The sequence below is a fragment of the Volvox carteri genome, assembly GCF_000143455.1.
Source record: "Volvox carteri f. nagariensis unplaced genomic scaffold VOLCAscaffold_4, whole genome shotgun sequence".
NCBI classification, from domain to species: Eukaryota; Viridiplantae; Chlorophyta; class Chlorophyceae; order Chlamydomonadales; family Volvocaceae; genus Volvox; species Volvox carteri.
This window is the reverse complement of record NW_003307547.1, coordinates 2748681-2769222: the sequence shown is the minus strand read 5'-3', so window position 1 is coordinate 2769222 and position 20542 is coordinate 2748681. Positions and strand designations below refer to the sequence as shown.

Genomic DNA, 20542 nt, shown 5'->3' with positions numbered 1-20542 from the left:
TACCCCCCATCCCCTCTCCTGTCGTCCTCGCTCCTTCATTGTGTGTTCACATAACCCGATTATGCAAAGGAGGAGAAACATCTCTATATACCTTATGGACTACGGTCTCACCTGTTAGGTTGTCGGGCTCCACTGCATTTCCGCCTGGCCCTTCGGCGGACTCTGGACTCGGGACTCCATGTCCACCACCACTGGAGACGGGGCGCCTACACTGACAGGGGGAACCTAGCTTCTAGTCGCTGATGCTCTACATGTGACGAGTCTGCTAGTTTCGTTTATTGTACCTGTTTGATCCAGTTGGTTAGCTTGAGCCATCTAACCACCGAAGGGCCCGCCGCAACTGGAGCTTGTTGCTTCTGAGGAGATGCATCTGGATGCCGCAAGTTTTAAACGTAGTACCTGGCATCGTGTTGCAGCAATGTCTCACTACCTCCAGCGACCATCTTGTCAGGAGCCGCAGCCTCTTTTCCATTATGGACGCACTGCTGCCTGATGATATGATTATATGCGTGAGACTTGCTATGAAATTTGCGTCCGCTGGACGCACACGAAATTTCAAATTGGGAGATCGCACACAGTCGGCCGTCGCAGAGGTAACTGGGGGGCCCATCTTTATTAGATATTATTACATCTTAAACAGCCAGCCAGACTAGTGAACAGATGCTGTGTGGATTTGTGCAAAGTCGTGTTCTCACTAAAACCAGTGCTGGCATGACAATGTCAGAAGGCTTCTATAAAGGAGTCCGACCACTTCAGCCAAACCCCTTCGATATGTTCTGAAGGCCCCTCGTCCCCTATTCCGAAATGAGCACGGAATGAACAAAAAACGAACTCCCAACGAAGGGATTCCCGGGAAATTGAAGGAAGACCGGTTCCCAGAGGACCCCGCGGGGTCCACTGTAACAACCGCATTCTGCTTCGGGCTGCGAGGTGAGGGGAAGTCAAACTCGAAAGCCATGGAAAGCTATCTTCGCGCTCTGATTTATCTGAATTTTCTCCTCTGGCCAATCGATAAAGAGTTGATGTAGCTTTTGAACGTTGATGTAGCTTTTGAACGTTGATGTAGCTTTTGAACGTTGATGTAGCTTTTGAACGTTGATGTAGCTTTTGAACGCAGCAGTGAACAGCGCGAAGCGCCATTTGGGGGGCCTCGCCCCAAAAAGACTGCCGAAACTCTGGTAGCCTGTGCGGGTCACAGCATGCGCAGGGCTAGAAGACTCTGCCATAATCGCACGCGACTAAGTTGAGGCGCTGTTTATCCACTAGATTTGGTTGAATGCTGGTGGTATTTTGCTGAACCCAACGAATACATTCTAAAATCTGATGGGGTAAACGGATTAGGGTGCCCCTCTCGCAGGGGAGAGCAGGGACTGCCTCCAAGGGAAAGGGGGCCGCTGGTGAAGCTTATACCACCCTGTAACAACATACTAAAAACATTAATTCCACGGTGGCCCGGATAGAACGGATAATGCCTCAGCGGCGTTACAGTAGGGATCTTGTACAGGAAACAAAATCAGGAATCGGCAGATTGGTTAAGGAAGTCATGGAAAGTCGATGATTCTAAGAACGTTTCTTTCTAATCAGCATGTCATTTTTGGTTGAGTCCAAGCGAGGGACAAAAAAGACAACCAACATGGTGGCTGACCTTGGCTTGCAACTTCGCAGGCACACTGACAAAAGGCTCATGCCGCGCGATACCATTTTACGAGCTCCCAAAATCACACAAGGGTCACCCACCTAGCATCGCCATCTCCGCCAATTGCTGTACGGCATCCGCCAGGTCCGCCTCATCAGCGTCGTCGTCCTCCCCGACGCTGCCGTCCTCCCAATCATCCAAGCCATACTCGTCATCGTACTCGCTGTCGTCGAACGCGCCGTCACCGACACCCTGCACCTCTGCGCCGGCCTCAATAAGGTGCGCCCCGTTTATCGTTGTACGGCGTTGTACGGCGTTGCGGTCCGTAATGCCGCCGTCACCGCCGTTGCCACCGCCGCCGCCACAGTCACTATCACCGCTGCCGTCGCTGTCGCCATTGTCCAGCCCAGCCCCGTCTCCAGCAGCGCTCCCCGCGGCAGCAGTAGCTACTGCGGTGATACTGCTGCTGCTGCCCCGCCGAGCAGTGCGGCAAGAAACAGATGTAGCTGCAGTAGCATCACCCGCCGGCCGCCGCCACACGGTGGTGGCCAGGGCGGCGGTGGCGGCGGCGATGGCGTCCTGCCGCATCCGCCGCCGTACCAGTGCCGTACCGGCTCCTCGGTAGGTTCCTCTGCGGACCATATAATAGATGTCAACGTCAATGTCAATAACAGAAAGACAACCGGAATGAAAGCTATAGCTGAGAGAAGCCACATCATATCTACGTGCAGGTAAAGCCGTACGACTAGGCGGACTAAATACTGTGCATGTCGCACAACAAGAGAAATAAACCCAGAGCCGTGTGCAGCAAGACGGTGTAAATCCCCCATTTCTCTCCTCACAAGCCAACCCGACTTGTATTTTTTGGAGGGTTTTATTTTTATTAAAAACCTAAAGGACACTTAGGTCTTAATTCTCGCGTGAGGCAAACATGTTACAGCCCCCACATCTCGAGGAGGTCCTGAAGCAATACCACGAATACTACAGCCCAAAGCCGCTTGGCTTGTACGAGGAGCAGGAGCAGGCGGAGGAGCAGGAGCAGAACGCGCCCAGGGTGGGGGTATCTCGGGTACTCCTCCTCCTTCAAGCAGGTTTTCCGCCCCAAAGGTCATCCCGACCGCCTTGTCGTACCTTGCCACGCACTGTCGTACAAGCTCCCGCCAGTACCTGTCCGCCAGCAGTACGGCAGGATGTCCCACAACCACCAGTAACGCCCGGCTGCGAGTCACAGCTACGTTAAAGCGCCGTGGATGCGACCAGAGACTTAGCGGTTGGTGGCAGGGAGGTGGCGGCGCCGCGACCGTTCCATCAGCAGTGGCGGCGCCGCCGCCGCGGCCGACGGTGTTTTTGTTGATCACCGCACCGGGTAGGGACTCCACCTTCGACAAGACGGTGGAGATGAAGATGATCCGCTCCTCCTGACCCTGTGGACGGAAACAACCAACCGAAAACCAACCGAAATACAACAGCAACAATGAAATCACGACCGTAATAACAGAATACAACGGCTACAACAACAGCGTAATAGCGAGTTCAATAACGGTGTATTATTAGCATTATTGCGTAACGATAATGCAGACGTGGACACAGCAATTTCTAGCAGCGAAGTAACAAGCTGCAGTAGCCACAACAAAACAACAACACGGTTGTGGTCGCTGAGAATTCGCTTTGAAGATCAAGCAATACAGAGAGTGAGAGTGTGTGTGTGTGTGTTTCACCTTGAGTTGCATGTTGCTCTCCAACTGCATTGATTGGGAAGTGTTTGGTTTATGTAACATTGTGCCCTTGCTTCTGCGGGGACGCGGCCGGCCCTGACAGTGCCGCTTCCACGGCACGGTACGGCAGAGTACGGCATGTACTTCACCTGCCTGGTAATCGTCAACAGTGCCAACACGAACACCGCCAAGGCCTCATTCGCGGATCAACTGACGCATCTTGAACACCTGTACGAGCAGCAAATGTACGAGCAATTACACGGCACTCTAATGACCAGAGGAGTACTACTGAAATCGAGTACAGTACGGTTGTTGAAAAATACTTGGTAGCAGTTGTATATGTACAATACATGGACGACAAATGTGCGAATATACACACACCTGCTTCCTGTAGGTACAAATGATACCAATGTGTTGCTGATGTACGACACCGGAAAGGAGCTCCCCTGCAGCGTTGTTTGACTGTACGGCAGTAGTGGCGGAAGCGGCGGCGGCGGCGGCCCCGCTGCCCGTACGGCCCTGCCGCTGCGCCTCCAGTCTCCTCGTTGCCGCCGCCCATGACGCCTTGATGAGTGAGTCCACTAGATCAGCGACAGTGGAAGCCTGTGTGAGGTTGCCCGGGTTCAATAATTTTATCCTTTTAGGATATTTATTTTAGCAATATACCAATAGCAAAACCTCATGCATTTTGAGCATACTTCTAGCTTATTAGCCTATTTAACAGGAGTTAGAAGTTGGGAGGTTGGCAGTTAAGGCCATGGAGACTTGTGAGCTGATTGACTTTGGCCAGGGTTAAGGCAGTTTGTGTTTGGTAGTTAAGGAGAAGCGAGGGATTGAGGAAGATGAAGAATGCGAGCGAGATGGCGGTGAAGGAGAGGTGAAGACAGGGCCGGTGACATAACCGCGACAGGGAAATACTAAGATCTTTTCCTGGGGCCTGTCAAATGCCGTGCATGTACGGCGGCGGTACGGATGTATGGCCGCTACGACAAGCTTAGCGCGGCCGCCGTACCGTGAGAATACCCTGCCGTGCATACCTCCAAGGGATTGAAGTACGACGGTGCGTCCAGCTCCTGTACGACAGTTGGAACACGAACATGCAGTTACAACGCACGCACACACACATAAGCATATACATAACACACGCGGCAGGCATACGTGAAATGCACAAAACGTCTTTCCAGGCTCCCGTACACACGAGCCGTGAGCAAGCCCCCACTTCTTACCCCTCCTACGACCCCCGACAAAAGGACTTAGCCATTTTGTGCTTTGGACATCGGCAGGAATTCCTCTCGGGGGGCGAGTCTTTAGCATCACAGATTCCCCTCCTCCCTTCCTGTCATTTCCAAAGGAGCCAACTGCCCCCTCACAACCGCTACAACCGCATAAGTGCCACAACCTGATACTGCTGTCCCCAGACACCATAGAAGAGCAAATGAGAGGGAGCCACCAACGCCTCCTCCTCCTCCGCCGCCGCCGCCGCAGCAGCAGTCTCTCCCACTCGAGGCACGCAAGGCCTGAATGAATGAATTAAAGGAACATGCATGTCGACGCCCCCTACCTTGCCGCACGCCTGCACGCAAGGCCTGAACTGCATGAATGAATGAAAAGAAAGTGCACGTCGGCGCACCCTACCTTGCCGCACGCGCTCGTGCAAGGCCTGAAGTGAATGAATGAAAAGAACGTGCACGTGGACGGCCCCTACCTTGCCGCACGCGTGCACGCAAGTCCTGAACTGAATGAATGTATGAAAGGAACGTGGACGTCGACGCCCCCTACCTTGCCGCACGTGCACGTGCAAGGCCTGAACTTAATGAATGAATGAAGGGAACGTGCACGTCGACGCCCCCTATCTTGCCGCACGCGCACGCACAAGTCCTGAACTGAATGAATGAATGAAAGGAACATGCACGTCATCAGCAAACCCTCAGATGCAGTGACACTTCCCTATACCTTTGTAGCCCTCTCCCATGAATACAAGTTGCAGCCCTTGCAAGCAAAGGATATTTAGGTCACATCTGATGCAATCCTGAGCCTGAGTGACCTTTTCTTGAGACCTAAGAGCTGTCTGAGGGTATCTCTGGGCGCGTAAGGCCCATTTACGATTTTTGCCATTCCATAAAGATAATGAATTTTCAACCGGTACCGGAGGCTTCGCAAAGTTTCGCAGGAAGGTTAAAATCGGACACTGTTTCGCAGCCGCAGTACAGGTTTCGGCCTGAGAACTGTGGGCACGTTCTGGCAACCTTGTAGCCTCCTACACAATTGAAGCATATCTAAGCAGCACACAGGGTCCGGGTCACTTAGACATGGTGACTATTCGCCAAGCCTTGCTTTCTGTGAGGGGCGAGGACGCCATGTCCATTGCGCCAATAACAGTTGCGCTTTCGGAGTTAGGCTTTCAGGTGGATGCCGAGGTTGGCGACGCTTTCTGCCTGCTGAACGCTGAACAAGCAGCAGGCCTCACTGTTCGGCAGCAGTTGGCGCTCAAGGCTGCTATCCAAGGTCCGTTGTATGCAATCGCGTACTTCAAAAATATTGTGCTTGTATACTGTTCAGACCATGTGAGCCGCCTCTGCATCGGGCGTTACGAGCGTCCTGCGAGCATTGTGCCTCCATGGTGCTGCAGTGTATAGGAATTGTGGTTGAGAGTAGATAGGATGCACACCCTTTATCGCTAGCATGCCACGGCACTGATGGCGAGTTCCAAACTTAGGTTTCGTAGGTTGCCTTTGTAACCTTGCGCCTGAAGCTAGCTCCAGATGCGCGTGCTCTTCCTGATATATCGGCCTGCATTAGTTTATGGCCATCAATGTGTTCCCGTAAGCATTATTGTGTTGGTGAAGAGTCTGGTGGCTTTGACAGTCATGCCAAAGAGATTGCCATGCGCTTCTTTGCTACACACTGCATACCATGCATGGTCGTGGTCTTTTGAACATTATGAAGCTGTGTATTCCATTACAATTAGCACACCTGCTATTTCGTGACAAATGACCTACCTGTGTATTGCACGCTCTTTTTCCATGATGTGCAGCTGCTGCAGCTGCTATCCCACCACCGGGTGCTAGCTCTGGTGAGTCGGACCTCAATTTTACATTGTTTATTGGAGCTGAATACTTTGCATACTCATTATCTAACAATAGGTAGTGAAGTGCTAACAGCCTTGGCAGTGTTGTGCCTCTTGACTGCCTATCTGCACTCGAGGGAAGACTCCAGATTGCTAATAGCTTTATATGCACATGTTAAAATTGGGCTTTCAGGCACATTAGGTTGCGTGCCCCACTTTACAACCCATGGGAGGAGAGGGCCTCGACCATGAAGGATGACTAAGTGTTAGAAGTGAGAAGCAGTACAGGAAATTGGAGTTTGAAGACATAAGTCTAGAATGATGACAGCAATACTGTTATAGTGATACAAAAGTGTCTGGTCAAAGCACTTCACCAGGGTGGCTTAAATGCAGTCCACCTAAACCCTAAGCTGCCATCTCCATTCCTGGAGTCTTGCTGTCATGCGCTAGGTTGTGATTGAGAACAGAAAGTGAGTTTGTACAGTTAACTATTGGGTGTTTCTGGTGAAGCAGCTGGCTGTGTTTATTGTGGCTTTGTAGGGTGACTGGTGATATGGTGGTGGTAGTGGCTTGGTAGTGGGCAGTCTGCAGCATATGTGGAAGTGTGTTACGTGGGTGGGTGGAAGTCAGCAGTGCAGATATGGACAGCTTGTTCAGACGGCTGGGTGCACATCACATCACACCCCAGCACTGTCTATGACACAAGTCACACACAGATCATCTAAACTGGGGGTTCAGCAGTCTGTTGACAAGTTTTCACCAATAGTGTTACCTGATGCAGCTATGGATGTACATGTGACAGGTTCTCATGAGCCTGCAACCTAGTTGCTGGCCCTCTCAGCAACCAAGCTAGCTATCAAAGTCATTATTTTGTTTGCTCTTATTCCATAGAAAGTTCCCGTTTTTTATCATTTTGCTGCTGAAGTATATTAGCTGCTTGGAAATTTATTTTAAATAGACTAATTAAGTTTGCTCCAATCCTTCCCTAAATAAATGGGGGGTAAACCCCCCTTAAGTGGTACCCAGGGTGTAGGGGTAGGGGTTACCCATGTGGCTATGTATGAAGGGAGGTGGGTAACCTAATGCCTGGGCAGGGGTGGGGTAATACACTACTGATGGGTAACAGACCCATGTTTACATTCACCTGTGCCTGTCTCGCCTGTCTACACATGCAAACATACATGTCTTCACCAATCACTTGTGAATGCTCAATTATCAACATTGCCAGACCAAGACATGCCTTGTTTAGAAACCTAAACCTAGGCTGCAGCTATGTGCCTTATCCTTAAGGCACACAGCTGCAGCCTAGATGCAAGGAGGTGGACAAACAGGCATACACAGGCAGAGCAAATTGGGGACCACGAGAAGCTGCCAGCAAAGCCAAAAAATATACATATCAAAAGGTCCAGGTGCTTAATGCCACTTCAGACCCAAGACCTAAAATTTGCTGACCAGGTAATGAGCAGCAATGTAAGGTCAGCCAGTAGCTTAAGTGCCCCATCCTGACATGCTAATTCCAGCTCTACTCATGACATATGCAACACTATCCAGAGTCTGCTCGTTTATAGAGCAGGCTCTCCTAAGAGCGTCAAGGGTCTTGGGTGGGAGATCTGGATGTTTTACCCCGAACATGGTCACACCCAGCAAAGTGCAAGGCGCCCTTCCGGGTAAAATCCTCGGATGCTACTGGATGTCTTGCTAAATGAGGTGCACCATAAGTGTGGGCCTGTGCAGAAAGAAAGTCAACGGTCTTGTGGTGGTCTGCGTGCACGAACACTAGAACACCACCATTTTTGCTGCCATACACACCAGTATTGCAACGTGGATAATATGTGTGCATTGTATGTATGGTCAATAGGAACAATCCTGGCAGTGAATATGATTGACTGAATTCGTGATAGTGGTAATTAGCTTGCCATCTAATTAAAAGACCAGCCAAGAGTGTGCATTATATGAGCTTACAAGCTAATTAGCTGTGATTAAGCTTGATTGTGCTTGCTAGGAGTATAAATGGAGGCAAAGCAGCATGCACATGTGTACGACCATCCCCAGCCAACCTCAGGACTGATTGCCTGATGTTTTCACAATGAGAACTATTACATAACAATGGATGACAACCAAAGGCATCCATTTAGTGAAGACCTGTCGTTGACTTGTGTGTGCTACCAGCATTCGTGCCTTCTGTACTCATCTACAAGCTCTCATAACAGGCCAAGAGATAGGTACTTATTGTTATTCCTTGTGCGTGTGATGCCAGCATTAGAGACCTTAAGGTTGAAATGGCGAAAATACTGTAGGCTGCTTACATTTACATTATTAAAAGTATCCTTAAGTGGAGTATAAGGTGTGGGAAGCATATAAGATGAGTAGCCTATAGGCCCATACATGTGTCCAAAGTCCAGGGCAACAGAGGGGGTTACCCTTGGGCCGTGTTACCCCTCCTGCTGGATAGGAACTTACAAGGGGGTTACCAATGGGCTACTGATGGGTAACCCATTGGTTACTGACCCAATCAGTGCCTTAGGGAGGGTCAAAAATCCTTCTGATGGTAGGAGATAAAAGTGCCCCTAGTCAATGGATGATGGTGACCTGTAACACCAGGCAAAGAGTACTCAGTTGGGAGATGCCAGAGGAGCTGATCCCTCTTACATTCCTCCCCCCCTTGAGTGAACATCCTTGGGTGCCCCCAGGCATATCCCGTAGGATTTAGGTTATTTGAGTTCCCGTAGGATTGTGTATTTGAGTGTTATTGACATTTCGTCAGTCCCCATCCAAGATGGAGGACTTCACTTTTACTCAGCTGGTAGACTTCTCGCCCACCCGGGCATCCACCTTTGGGGTAAGAGTATGCTGCATCATGCCTGGTGTGCGATCTGTTCACAACCGGATTCGATCCGGGGAGTTCCCACCTCCTAGCAATTCGCACCAATGTAACACCAGGCAAAGAATACTCAGTTGGGAGATGCTAGGGGAGCTGATCCCTCTTACATGACCTGGGATAATGTTGACCTATGAGCTCACCAGGAACAGAGTTGGGCCTCTGTTGATTCAGCAGATTCCATTGGATGCTGATAGTGGGTGCTGAACCTGAGTGATCCACTGAGAAGTTGGCTAGGGTGACTGGATGAGGGTGCCCTGACATACTGGGGAAGGCAGGGTCTGCTGGGTAGCAGCCACAGGGTGAAGATTTGACCCCCCCTGTCCCGCATATCATACATTGTTTTAAAGGTGTATATATATGTAAATATATGTATGATGTAATCCATGTGATCACATGGATGAAGCATATCATTATTTGCCATCTGTCTCTGTGAGTGTTGCATGCATTTAAGCAGCCATCACACCCCAACCCCAGACACACAGATGTATATCCAGGCATCCTCTGATGGTGATGAATGGATTGTGTATTCGTATGGTTCCCTTATCCTCCACCAATTGCAGGTGCAGTGGCTGGCCCCAGCAGTACAGGGCAGCTCGGTGGGGGCACCTCGGCCAGAGAAACTGGTGGTGAGTGACAGTGTACAAGGGCTATGATTAGGGGTGGAAACATATGGCATAATTGAGATTTTGAATCATAAATTGTGCAAACCGTCAAGTGTAAAGTGTTGATTACTGTGTTTTATGGTTATTCTGGGCACATGAGCCATGTGCAAAAATATTAAGGTTGTATATCCCGTGGGCTTTTTGATGTCTCCACACCACCGTTGTGATCAGCTTTAAATATTTTCTTTTTTCAATTATTTTATTGTTGTGCTGTGTGGGTGTGGAGATGGCCTATGTAAGAAGGGGCTGTCCACTGTAAGGGCCTCCCTAAGATGCTGGCAGATCTGCCAAGAGTGCTTCGATGGGGCCATTTTCTTTGGTTTAACTAGGTTTAACTCCCTAATAAAGGAGTTATTATGCAGCACGTATTTGTGGGTGATGTGGGTGGTATACTACAGCAGCTACATCCTATATGCACAATCATGGCTATTGAAGTATGTTCAGTCACTACATAATAAACATGGTGGTTAATTCAGTCTTCTGATTTATTAGGTTGAGTGGCAGCAACAATGGTAATGTACAATTAATGGACATATTCATGCACCTGCCTGTCACACCTGGCCATGGCCTGCAATCTGTCATCACCCAGTATGCATAGCACAGCAGTGCATACCTGTTCAAAAGGTAGGAGGCCCTAGCAGACTGTGAAACACTGTACATACAGATTATGGTGCCCCTCTCGCAGGGGAGAGCAGGGAACTGCCTCGGAAAAGGGGGCTGCTGGTGAACCTTAACCACCCTGTAACAACATACATACTGCCTCCATCTATTGGATATGCAGGAGCCACTGGTGATGATGTGGGCTGGAAGAAGCCCTGCAGGGGTGTCAGCCGGCTGTGTTACAAGGAGGAAACCATTGGGACAGCCTGCCTAATGAATCTTCATTGGCCAGACGGTGGCAAACATGGTGGTGAGTGGGGATGAGCAGGCAGGGATGGGGACAACTGTAGCATTTGATCCCAGAACCAATGTTGCATGTATGTAAGAAGGGATCAGCTCCCCTGGCATCTCCCTGAGTACTCTTTGCCTGGTGTTACATTGGTGTGAATTGCTAGGAGGTGGGAACTCCCCGGATTGAATTCGGTTGTGAATGGATCACACACCAGGCACAATGCAGCATACTCTTATCCCACAGGTGGATGCCCGGGTGGGTGAGAAGTCTACCAGCTGAGTACAAACAAAGTCCTCCATCTCGGACAGGGACTGACGAAATGTTACACTAACAAACATACCAAATGTGGTAGCTGGCCGCTGAAAAGGCCTTTCAAAATGCTGGTCACACTTTGTGTGCATTTGTAGAGCCGTACTGTGTACCAGCTACTACAGGATCAGCTCCATTGGCATCCCTCAAGTACCCTTTGCCTGATGTTATTGTAATTACAATACTTCTAGTTGGTTTATCATGGAGCACTTTCATTATGGACATGTAATGCTGTATTAAAGGAGGAGTCTAGCTATTCATTTGCATCATTGGATTGTGCACTGAGGACCTATACTATCATGGTCATGTACCTGGACAGGTTGCCGGGTCGCCATCACCTGCCGCCACTGCTTCCTTCCAGAAGCAGGAAAGAGAATAAGCATGGAGGGCATTGTAGCATTCGGGCAAAGTGTCTCGTAAGTCTCCTTAGTCATACACTGTACCTGCTTTGCTGCCTCTAGTATGCATGTGAACCATGAATATGATAGGGTAAGGTCTGCTATTAAACATGGTAGCTATGCTTAGCACCAGATCATGATTATCTTTGGGGTGGCATGTACCATGTGGGTGCTGCAGCATCATGTGAAAAGGAACATGCAGATAGCACTTCAGTTAATAATATATGGCTATTGGAATGCTCTACATACAGGCATGTGGCAAGCTTTCCAGGCTATGACATCACGTTCCTGGCCCTGGAGGAGGAGCCTGGAGGTGACATTGAGTGGGTGCCCTTCTGGTAAGACAGTTGATTAGGGTAATTTGGGTATTACTTGAATGTTACATGCATATGATTTCTGTTGCCCTTATTAATATTGAAATAATGGCTGGCAGTTACTCCTATAATGTGGCCTGTACCCCTTAATATACCTGCAGCTGGGTTGCTGGAATCGGGCTGTCTCGCTGCCAGCCTGTCAAGCTGGTGAGCTTTCCACAGGTATTAGACAAGGAGGTTATCAGCAAGGCCACTTGGGACGCACCGAATGTGTCCAGTGGCACGGTGACATGGATTTCGGCTGACGTCAACGAGGCTGTTGCTGATTACTCTGGTGAGTCTTTCGCTAAGTCATACTACTGTACTGCCACGAAATGTTTGCGAGCCTAAAAGTTTGCGAGGTCCCGAAATAATTAATAATTTAAAATGCTTGCACTAAAACTTTGTGAGGGCTGGGCTGGAGTTAAATTGTTAATTTTAAAAGTTTGCAAGCGCCTGCGGTACAACTTGAATGTTGAATCCAACACACAGCAGGCAAAGCATCTGTATCCGGATAGGAGAATATAGAGTCTGCTAATATATCAAATAATTAATAAAATATTCTACAGATTGTGAGGACAGATTGTGAGGATTATTTAATTCGCAAACATTTAGTGGCAGTACGGTAGCTTGATATTGTATGCTTGACTTTTTGGACACATGGGATTATGAGTCTGCATTTTGAACTGTACGTGTTGTCTCATTTTTGTAATCCAAGCCATGGGTTAGATCCTGACTTGGACTGGCCCCATCTGCAGGTTTGTTGCCAAACTCAAGTGGTGGTGCAGTAGTGGTGAGCCCGACTATCCTCGCTGGTGTCCACACCGGCAGCATCTACCACTTGGAGGAGGACCTGCCAGAGCAGGAGCAGCATGACCAGGCCAGGATGACCATGCCATTGATACCAGATATGGAGCTGGAGGAGTGGACAGCTGAACCTTTGGCATCTAGCCAAAGGGCTGCTGCTGGGAAGCGGAAGAAGGAGGAGGCAGCAAGCAGGAGCAGCGACCTGGAGCAGAAAATATCATATTGTATGAAGAATATCGAGCACAAGGGGGCCATGGGCACATTTGTGCCGTCACATACACTGCGCTGGCTCTACAAGAGTGTGCTGGAGCTGAATCCACCCCATTGATGAGTGAGTCATATGGTGGTTGGGGATACTAGTGCTATGACCATGACATATCTCGTACCTTGCATAAGTAGATTTTCTCTTACTTCTCATATTGCATTGCAGCTAGCTAGGAGCAAGGACAACCTATAATATTATTGTGGATTATTAGTTGTACACTATCCCAGAGTGTACTATACCTATGTAGGGGTTATCCAAACAAGCAGCAACATGCTGTACAAAGTGTGCTTATGCAGCTGATGATACCACTTCCAATAACTTAGCACCTACCTACCCTATGGCACTGATTGGGTCTGTAACCCGTGGGTTACCCTCAATCCCATGGGTTACCTTAACCCCCAACAGCCTATTGATAACCAGTGACATGGCACCCTCTGTTGCTCTGGACTATGGACATGGGCCTATAGGTATATAGGCTACTCATCTTATTTGCTGCTCACTTCATGAACTCTTAGGATATTTTTGCCACATTTTTGCCAAGGCTGCTCATGCTGGAAGTGCACAAGAAGATTAATTAGTTTGGGGATGTGTTCCCACTTTGAGGGAAATATGGTATTGTTGTCCCCAATAATACCGTACTTCACTATAATGCAAAACGGATTGGGGAACATAAACTTGCTTTAAAGCCATTGTGCTGAAGGACAATAATGACTGGGCATAAACCTGATGAAAGTACAGAATCCTTACAGCCTGCTTCAACTGCAATAGAAGTCTGAGTTATTCATGCAGGTTGGCTAGTCCCAAAAGAAATTTATCATGCTTGTGAGTTGGCATACAATGGAATAATAAGTTACCCTTTCCCTTTTTCACTGGTTAATTGCAGACACTTCCATGCTGGGCTCTGGCAGTGGCAGGGTTGTGGCAGATGCCTGCTGAGGGGTGACTGGACAGCTGGCAGGCTAGGAGGGAGCAGGTTGGGGAGGGTGTTGTAGAGGTCTTAGGGCCTTGAAGGATAGTGCTTGTCACCAGTCTGGGATTTTCCCAGGTTCAGGAGGTAGGGGCCATCTCGTGAGAGTCTGACCAGGTGGTGGTTGGGAGTTGTTTGGGTATGTGTTGTGTGTAGTTCTGTTGTGTCACCCCGCTGGGGGATGTTGTTGGTTTGAGGTGTGGTGGCCAGTGGGCTGCAGTCCTGCGGCTGGGTTTGTGTTCTTCTGTTCTTCTGCAGTGTAAGGACCCTTGGCAGCTTGTTCCTTGTTGTATCCACCTCCACTGTTTATGTGCTAGTGAAAACTACCAATTACTGAATGAAGTCATGCAGTGAACATGATGACATGTACAGCAACCTGTACGGCCTGGGAATGTAGTTGCCATCACTAAGAATCACCAATAGGTGCAATTGTACCCAACTGGGTGTACCTGTAGTAACTGGCTGCTGAAAAGGCCTCTCTAAAACAGCACCAGCTACTACAGTACAGTGACAAGTGTCATGGTTATAGCAAGAGCACCATAATCCAGTCACACATGATATAAGATAAGCAAGCACCAAATAGGTTAATCAAGTAAGAGTGAAGAAAATACCAAGTGCTGAAGTGCCAGAGTCTTAAGAAATTCAAGGTGAACATGCATGTATGCCACAACAACTATCCCCTGTCTAGACTCAGCATCCTTGCAGTGTTAGTGGCACTAGCCTTGACTGCTTGAAGTTCAGAGTGAAGATTAGGCCACTTCAACACGGACCTGGGCCTCCACTACGACCCCATGCATATGCTAGCCAACAGCACACGTGATCTTCTCAAGCTTGCCACGGGCTGCACCCGGGTGACTGATGCCGTCTGCCAGTGAGTATGTCCGGAACCGTGAGTTGCTTTGCAGAGCAGTGAAGTGAGACCATCGGTTGGGTGACACAGCAAGGCTACCTTAACAAAATTCATTTGCCAGCTGTGCACATCACTCTTGCAGGCAGGAGCTCAACTTCAACAGACGGACGTGGGAGGGGACGCCATGGTTGACACCCAGCGTTGATCGGATGGCCTCAGCTGTGGGATCGGTGGCAGCAGTCATCCCCTCAGGGGACGGTGGCGGATCACGCCTGCACAGCCTCTTCAAGCCCGGAAAGAGTGTGAAGATGCACACATGGTGCTTTCTTGCTAGCCCATATGGAGCCTACATCTTTGGCCATGCCACTGGAATCGGTTCTCCTCAGCTTGAGGTGATGCTGCAGCTGCTCTGCAGCGTGTCCTTCCTGATGGACAAGGCCGTGCCGCGGGAGGACTGTTTGCCAATCCTCCATGGTGTCGCTCGTGCTGTGACACTTATGGAGATTCACCTGCCTTCCTGAGAGCTAGACATCAAGTTGCATCAGCTGCTGCACCTCGCGGAGTGAATCGAATACCTTGGGCCAAGTTTCACAACCGTGATGTGGGGCTACAAATCACTGTGGAACCATTTGGTGAAGCTGATGAAGAACAAGCAGTACCCCGAGGCTACCTGTATGTGCAGCCGGATACATAAGGAGTCAGTGATTCTAGCTGCTGAGAGGTTACCCGAGGGCCTCTGCACTTTTGAACACCCACAGGACGCCGTGTCCGCTGGAAAGTTGACCCATCAGCAGAAGGTGTATTGGACGGTCACTAATTCCATCGGCCCCAGCATTGACACTACCTCCGGAAACACTGCAATAGGATTTAAGCAGGCATGGTGCGAGACCCTTCCGGAAGGCTTCCTCCTGGAGATGCATGAGACTTACCTGCACCACAGCACCGACTACTCTGATTTATTTGGTGTTTTCACTGCCTGGCTGTGGGAGCAGTGGACTGATGACACGACCCCGGGGACATTCCTGTCCGACTATCTTTCACACCTGAGGCTAAGGACCCACTCAAGAAGGATGCTGTTGCACCGGGACAGCCATGGCTCTGTGTCCATGCGGAACAAGGTGTGAAACCTGGTGTGACTGCCCTGCAATGCATGCCTGTCTTCATCGCTACAACTTGGTAATTACCAAGGTGAGTGTATTTATAAATACACTCACCACCTTGATCGACCGTGCCGTACCTATCTGCTGGTGTGCCTCTTGCCTGCATCTGTAGGTGCTGGCCAAGTGCTGCCTCAGTGAGCTGTGGTGCCAAGATGTGTGGGTGCAGCCGGGTTTGCTGTTGGGGTCAAAGCCGGTCAGTGGTATACATCTCACAGGCAGGTTCTTGGAGAAGCTCATGGCCATCAAGCTCAACAACAACGTGGAACTCACTGCATTCGATAGCAACAAGCCTAAGACATCACAGGCCTGCTGGTTCATCACCCAGAGATGCAACTCCAGCGACAAAATGTGGGTGGGGAAGGTGCTGGGCTTGTACCACTACAGGTCGCCATTGAACAGGGATAAGTTCGATGTGATGCTGGAGGTCGAATGGCATGCTCCCCTGCTGGGGAACAACAGTGATGCCGAAGTTGCGGTCGACCAGTTCATGAATGTCCCCTTGGTGGACGCCAGGGCTGCCAGTGTGTCCAACACAGGCCCTCGCTACTACCTGGCTGAGGATGTTGCGCCTTGATGGGTGCACATCTTGCCACACCCCAGTAAACGGGGCGCCCTGTGTGTTCTTTCAAGAAGCTACAGCTTCATGCGGGTGGCTGGCTGGGAGGCCCTGCAGCCGCAGACCCCATGGGTGAGGTCACGGTAGCAGAACATTAGCGCTGCAAGACCTCTGAATCCCTTGTGGCTTGCTCTTGAGGGGCAATCTTTAGTAACGCATTGGTGGAGTGGAGGGCAAATCGTGGGGACTGGTGGGCATGGTCGCCCAGGCCCTCGAATGGTCGAACCGTGCCCTTGGCGGGGCTTCTCAATGAAGGTACGGCTGATGGTACGGCTGATGGATAACCGAATGAATGTTGTGCACAGGGATGTATTGGTGAAGTAATAGGTAATGGAGTGGCACATTACTATGCAAATCGACAGAAATTGCTTGGGGCCCGTTCCATAAGTTGACTGACTAAATCCTTCGTTGGATAGTTGATTGTTGGGGCATGTCTGCTTCACTTGTATACCGGGGCGACTTCCTGGTGCCAGCCAGTTTTCGAAGGGCCTTACCCTCTCGGTGCAGAGCTGTAGGGGCCCTCATGGTCGGTCTTGTGGATGATTTCAGCACTATGAACTTATTTCAGAATACAGGACTGACTCTCTGTTTCCTGCTTGAACTATGGAAGGGGCAAACCACTGTAACTTGTGTGTGTTTCTGCTAAGTTTTCCGCACCGTTGCATTCTCAAAGCCATTCTTTGCGTAAAACCGTCATAAGAATGCTTGAGACTGGCATAAGAACATTCTCAGCAGCGCCAGCATTCTCAAGCTGTTCTTAGCATTCTTAGTGTTCTCAGGAACGTTCTTTAGCACGCTTCCATTTTGGTAGGGATAAAGTTCATCCCTGGCTCCCAGCTATTATGTTCATCAGATTCTGATCGCTTAAAAGCTTTTTTCTTGGAGTTTGGACTGAAAGCCATCACAAGCCTTCACCTGGCTGTGCAACCCCTCCACCAGCCACGACCACGTAGTACTCCTACCTGCTCTACCTGCAGCTGTACATGTACATACATGTATGTACATGGTGGGACCATGTGTTGCTTACACTCTGGGAACCAGCTTCCCTTCGATACCCGGGAATCCCTTCATCTAGTTGTCGTTTCGTGCTCATTCGTGTTCACTTCATAACGAAGGGCTGAGGGGCCTTCAGAGCATATCGACGGAGTTCGGCTGAAATGGCCACTTAGCATGCAAAAGCCCTGTAATATCGACATGCCAGGGATTGTTTTAATTACTTATGACTGTACAAATACTCCAAACATAAGGTTTCGTTCAGTCTGCGCTTGTCCCAGAATGAAGGGCTGTAGGGCCCTTCAGAACATACAAATGCACACAGCATCTGTTCGCAAGTCCTGCTTTCTGTTGAAGATGTAATAATAGCTAATAAAGATGGCCCCTCCAGTTAAAACATATCCACGTTACCTCTGCCGCGGTCGACTGTATGCGTTGTCGAAATTTGAAATTACGTGTGTGTCCTGCGAACGCAAGTATCATAGCACGTCTCATGCATATAATCTCGTCATCATGCATCAGTGCGTCCAGCCTCATGGTGGTAATAATGGCAAAGAGCTTTTTGGCCTCGATGCCGTGGCTCCTAAAGAGATGGTCGCTGGACGCAGTGAGAAATTGCTGCAATACATTGCCAGGTACTATGTAGGGTTAAAATTTGCGACGTCCAATATGATGCAGATGAATCTCCTCAGCAACAAGCTCCCGTTGCGGCGGGCCCTTTGGTGGTTGGTGCGGGAGCACAGGCGCAAGCTAACAAACCGGACCAAACAGGTACAACAAACGAAACTAGCAGACACGTCACATGTAGGTCATGAGCGATTTGAAACGAGGTCCCCCCTGTCAGTGCAGGCACCCCGTCTCCGGTGGACATGGAGTGGAGTCCACCGAAGGGCCAGGCGGAAATGCAGTGGAGCCCCGACAATCTAACAGGTGAGACCGTAGTCCATAAGGTAAGAGGACGGAAATGGCAGCAGTGGTGACGGCAGGGGAGGTGAAGGGGATGGGGTGAAGGGGATGGTGGTGATGGCAGCTCGGGTGACGGCGACTCAGGCAACGTCAGGCGCAACGGCGGCACATCTGTGCCGCCGTTGCCCCTGACGTCGCTGCTGGGACGGGCGACGGGCACGGAGGAAGGGACGGGCGACGGCAGGGAAGGCGACGGTGGGGAGGGCGATGGCGGGGATGGCGACAGCAGGGATGGCGACAGCGGGGATGGCGACAGTGGCAATGGTTACGGTTGCAATGGCAAGGGATAAACGTAATGGCGGGGAAACTTCATCCAGAATGAAGTATGTGGAACCCTTCATGGTGTCGTGGTCGTATGCCCTGCTATTCCCAGGTGACGGATCACCTGGACACATTGGGACGGATGGAGAGGTGGAGATCCGTATTGTTGCCACTGAAGAAGCAACGGTTGGCGACGGAGGTGCAGGTGAGAACGGATGGGAATGCATGGGAGAGAGGTGGTAGTGGCGGCCACGGAGACGGGGGGGCGGGGATTGCAGCAATGAAGAGGACGGAGGTGGAAATGGCGGCCGTGGTGACGGCAGGGGAGGTGAAGGGGATGGGGTGAACGGGGTGCTGGTCATGGCAGCTCGGGTGACAGCGACTCAGGGACGGGCGACGGGCACGGGGCAAGGGACGGATGTAATGGACAGGGGTGTGGACTGATGTAAAGGTAATCATGTCTGCCATTTGCTTTGATGTGCATTTGTGCAGATGATGAAGCAAGGGGTGCAGTGTATGAGTCGGAGGATGATGATGGTCCCCTTGCATGTGCACAGGCTCAAGCTAACCAGCCGGATGAAACAGGTACAATAAACGAAACTAGCAGACACGTCACATGTAGATCATCAGCGATTTGAAGCTAGGTCCCCCCTGTCAGTACTGTCAGTACACTAGTGTAGGCGCCTCGTCTCCAGTGGCGGTGGACATGGAGTGGAGTCCGGAGTCCGCCGAAGGGCCAGGCGGAAATGCAGTGGAGCCCCGACAACCTAACAGGTGAGACCGTAGTCCATAAGGTATTTTATAGAAATGTTTCTCCTCCTTTTGCATCATCGGGTGATGTGAACACACATTGAAGAAGGGAGGAAGATAGCAAAGTTGGATATGGGGGGGAGAGAGGAGAGGGGGATGCGGGGAAGAAATAGCTGTATCCTATAGGAGGTGGGGATGGGGGGGAGAGAGGAGAGGGGGATGCGGGGCGGAGGTGGAGATGGTGGCAGTGGCGACGGTGGAGGAGGTGAAGGGGGAAGGGATGAAGGGGGTGGAGGTGCTTGGTTGACACCCTCCCCTGCGCCCCCATAGCCAAACGACGCCCTCCCCTGCGCCCCCATAGCCAAACGACGCCCTCCCCTGCGCCCCCATAGCCAAACGCTGCCCTCCCCTCCGCCGCCCCTAGCCAAACGACGCCCTCCCCTGCGCCCCCCTTGCCCAACACCGCCCTCCGTTGCGCCCCCCTTGCCCAACGCTGCTCTCCCCTGCGCCCCCATAGCCAAACGCCGCCCTCCCCTGCACCCCCATAGCCCAACGCTGCCCTCCCCTCCGCCGCCCCTAGCCAAACGACGCCCTCCCCTGCGCCCCCCTTGCCCAACGCCGCCCTCCCCCTGCGCCCCCCTTGCCCAACGCCGCCCTCCCCCTGCGCCCCCCTTGCCGAACGCTGCTCTCCCCTGCGCCCCCATAGCCAAACGCCGCCCCCTCCTGCGCACCCCCTAGCCCAACGCTGCCCTCCCCTCCGCCCCCCTTGCCCAACGCTGCTCTCCCCTGCGCCCCCATAGCCAAACGCCGCCCTCCCCATCACCCCCCGGCCCAACGCCGCCCTCCCCTGCGCCGCCCCTAGCCAAACGACGCCCTCCCCTGCGCCCCCCTTGCCCAACGCCGCCCTCCCCCTGCGCCCCCCTTGCCGTACACTGCTCTCCCCTGCACCCCCATAGCCAAACGACGCCCTCCCCTGCGCCCCCCTAGCCCAACG

At 51.1% G+C, this 20542-nt stretch overlaps 6 protein-coding genes across 6 annotated transcripts in view; 4 read left to right on the top strand and 2 right to left on the bottom strand.

Moving 5' to 3' along the window:
* Positions 1-941: 941 nt before the first annotated feature.
* On the bottom strand, positions 942-2355 carry VOLCADRAFT_87254 (uncharacterized protein; the record flags this gene model as incomplete). The annotated part of the gene is made up of 3 exons (XM_002946802.1): positions 942-1183; positions 1738-1906; positions 2248-2355. The coding sequence occupies 3 exons, from the start codon at positions 2353-2355 to the stop codon at positions 942-944; spliced, it is 519 nt and encodes a 172-aa protein (XP_002946848.1).
* Positions 2356-2538: 183 nt separating this feature from the next.
* On the bottom strand, positions 2539-4948 carry VOLCADRAFT_103260 (uncharacterized protein; the record flags this gene model as incomplete). The annotated part of the gene is made up of 6 exons (XM_002946801.1): positions 2539-2638; positions 2768-3060; positions 3505-3579; positions 3733-3954; positions 4389-4424; positions 4913-4948. 4 exons carry the CDS (start codon positions 4946-4948, stop codon positions 3547-3549), a joined length of 327 nt encoding a protein of 108 aa, XP_002946847.1. The 3' UTR covers positions 2539-2638; positions 2768-3060; positions 3505-3546.
* A 712-nt stretch (positions 4949-5660) lies between these two features.
* VOLCADRAFT_87252 (uncharacterized protein) lies at positions 5661-7243 on the top strand (the record flags this gene model as incomplete). Its single annotated transcript, XM_002946988.1, has 3 exons — positions 5661-5856; positions 6386-6424; positions 7107-7243. 3 exons carry the CDS (start codon positions 5661-5663, stop codon positions 7241-7243), a joined length of 372 nt encoding a protein of 123 aa, XP_002947034.1.
* Positions 7244-8524: 1281 nt separating this feature from the next.
* Positions 8525-14228, top strand: VOLCADRAFT_103259 (uncharacterized protein; the record flags this gene model as incomplete). Its single annotated transcript, XM_002946987.1, has 8 exons — positions 8525-8573; positions 9860-9925; positions 10743-10871; positions 11482-11578; positions 11812-11898; positions 12036-12208; positions 12672-13051; positions 13869-14228. The coding sequence occupies 7 exons, from the start codon at positions 8525-8527 to the stop codon at positions 13046-13048; spliced, it is 978 nt and encodes a 325-aa protein (XP_002947033.1). The 3' UTR covers positions 13049-13051; positions 13869-14228.
* Positions 14229-14749: 521 nt separating this feature from the next.
* jtnpB9-2 (jordan transposition protein) lies at positions 14750-16536 on the top strand (the record flags this gene model as incomplete). The annotated part of the gene is made up of 4 exons (XM_002946986.1): positions 14750-14823; positions 14945-15194; positions 15561-15920; positions 16075-16536. The coding sequence occupies 4 exons, from the start codon at positions 14750-14752 to the stop codon at positions 16534-16536; spliced, it is 1146 nt and encodes a 381-aa protein (XP_002947032.1).
* A 1413-nt stretch (positions 16537-17949) lies between these two features.
* jtpnB9-2b (uncharacterized protein) overlaps positions 17950-20542 on the top strand; it is a gene marked incomplete at both ends in the record, with an annotated part of 3114 nt that continues 521 nt past the window's right edge. Inside the window, 3 exons of the mRNA XM_002946985.1 lie at positions 17950-18342; positions 18911-19003; positions 19291-19383. Coding sequence (XP_002947031.1) covers positions 17950-18342; positions 18911-19003; positions 19291-19383 — 579 coding nt within the window. The remainder of the gene's footprint in view (positions 18343-18910; positions 19004-19290; positions 19384-20542) is intronic.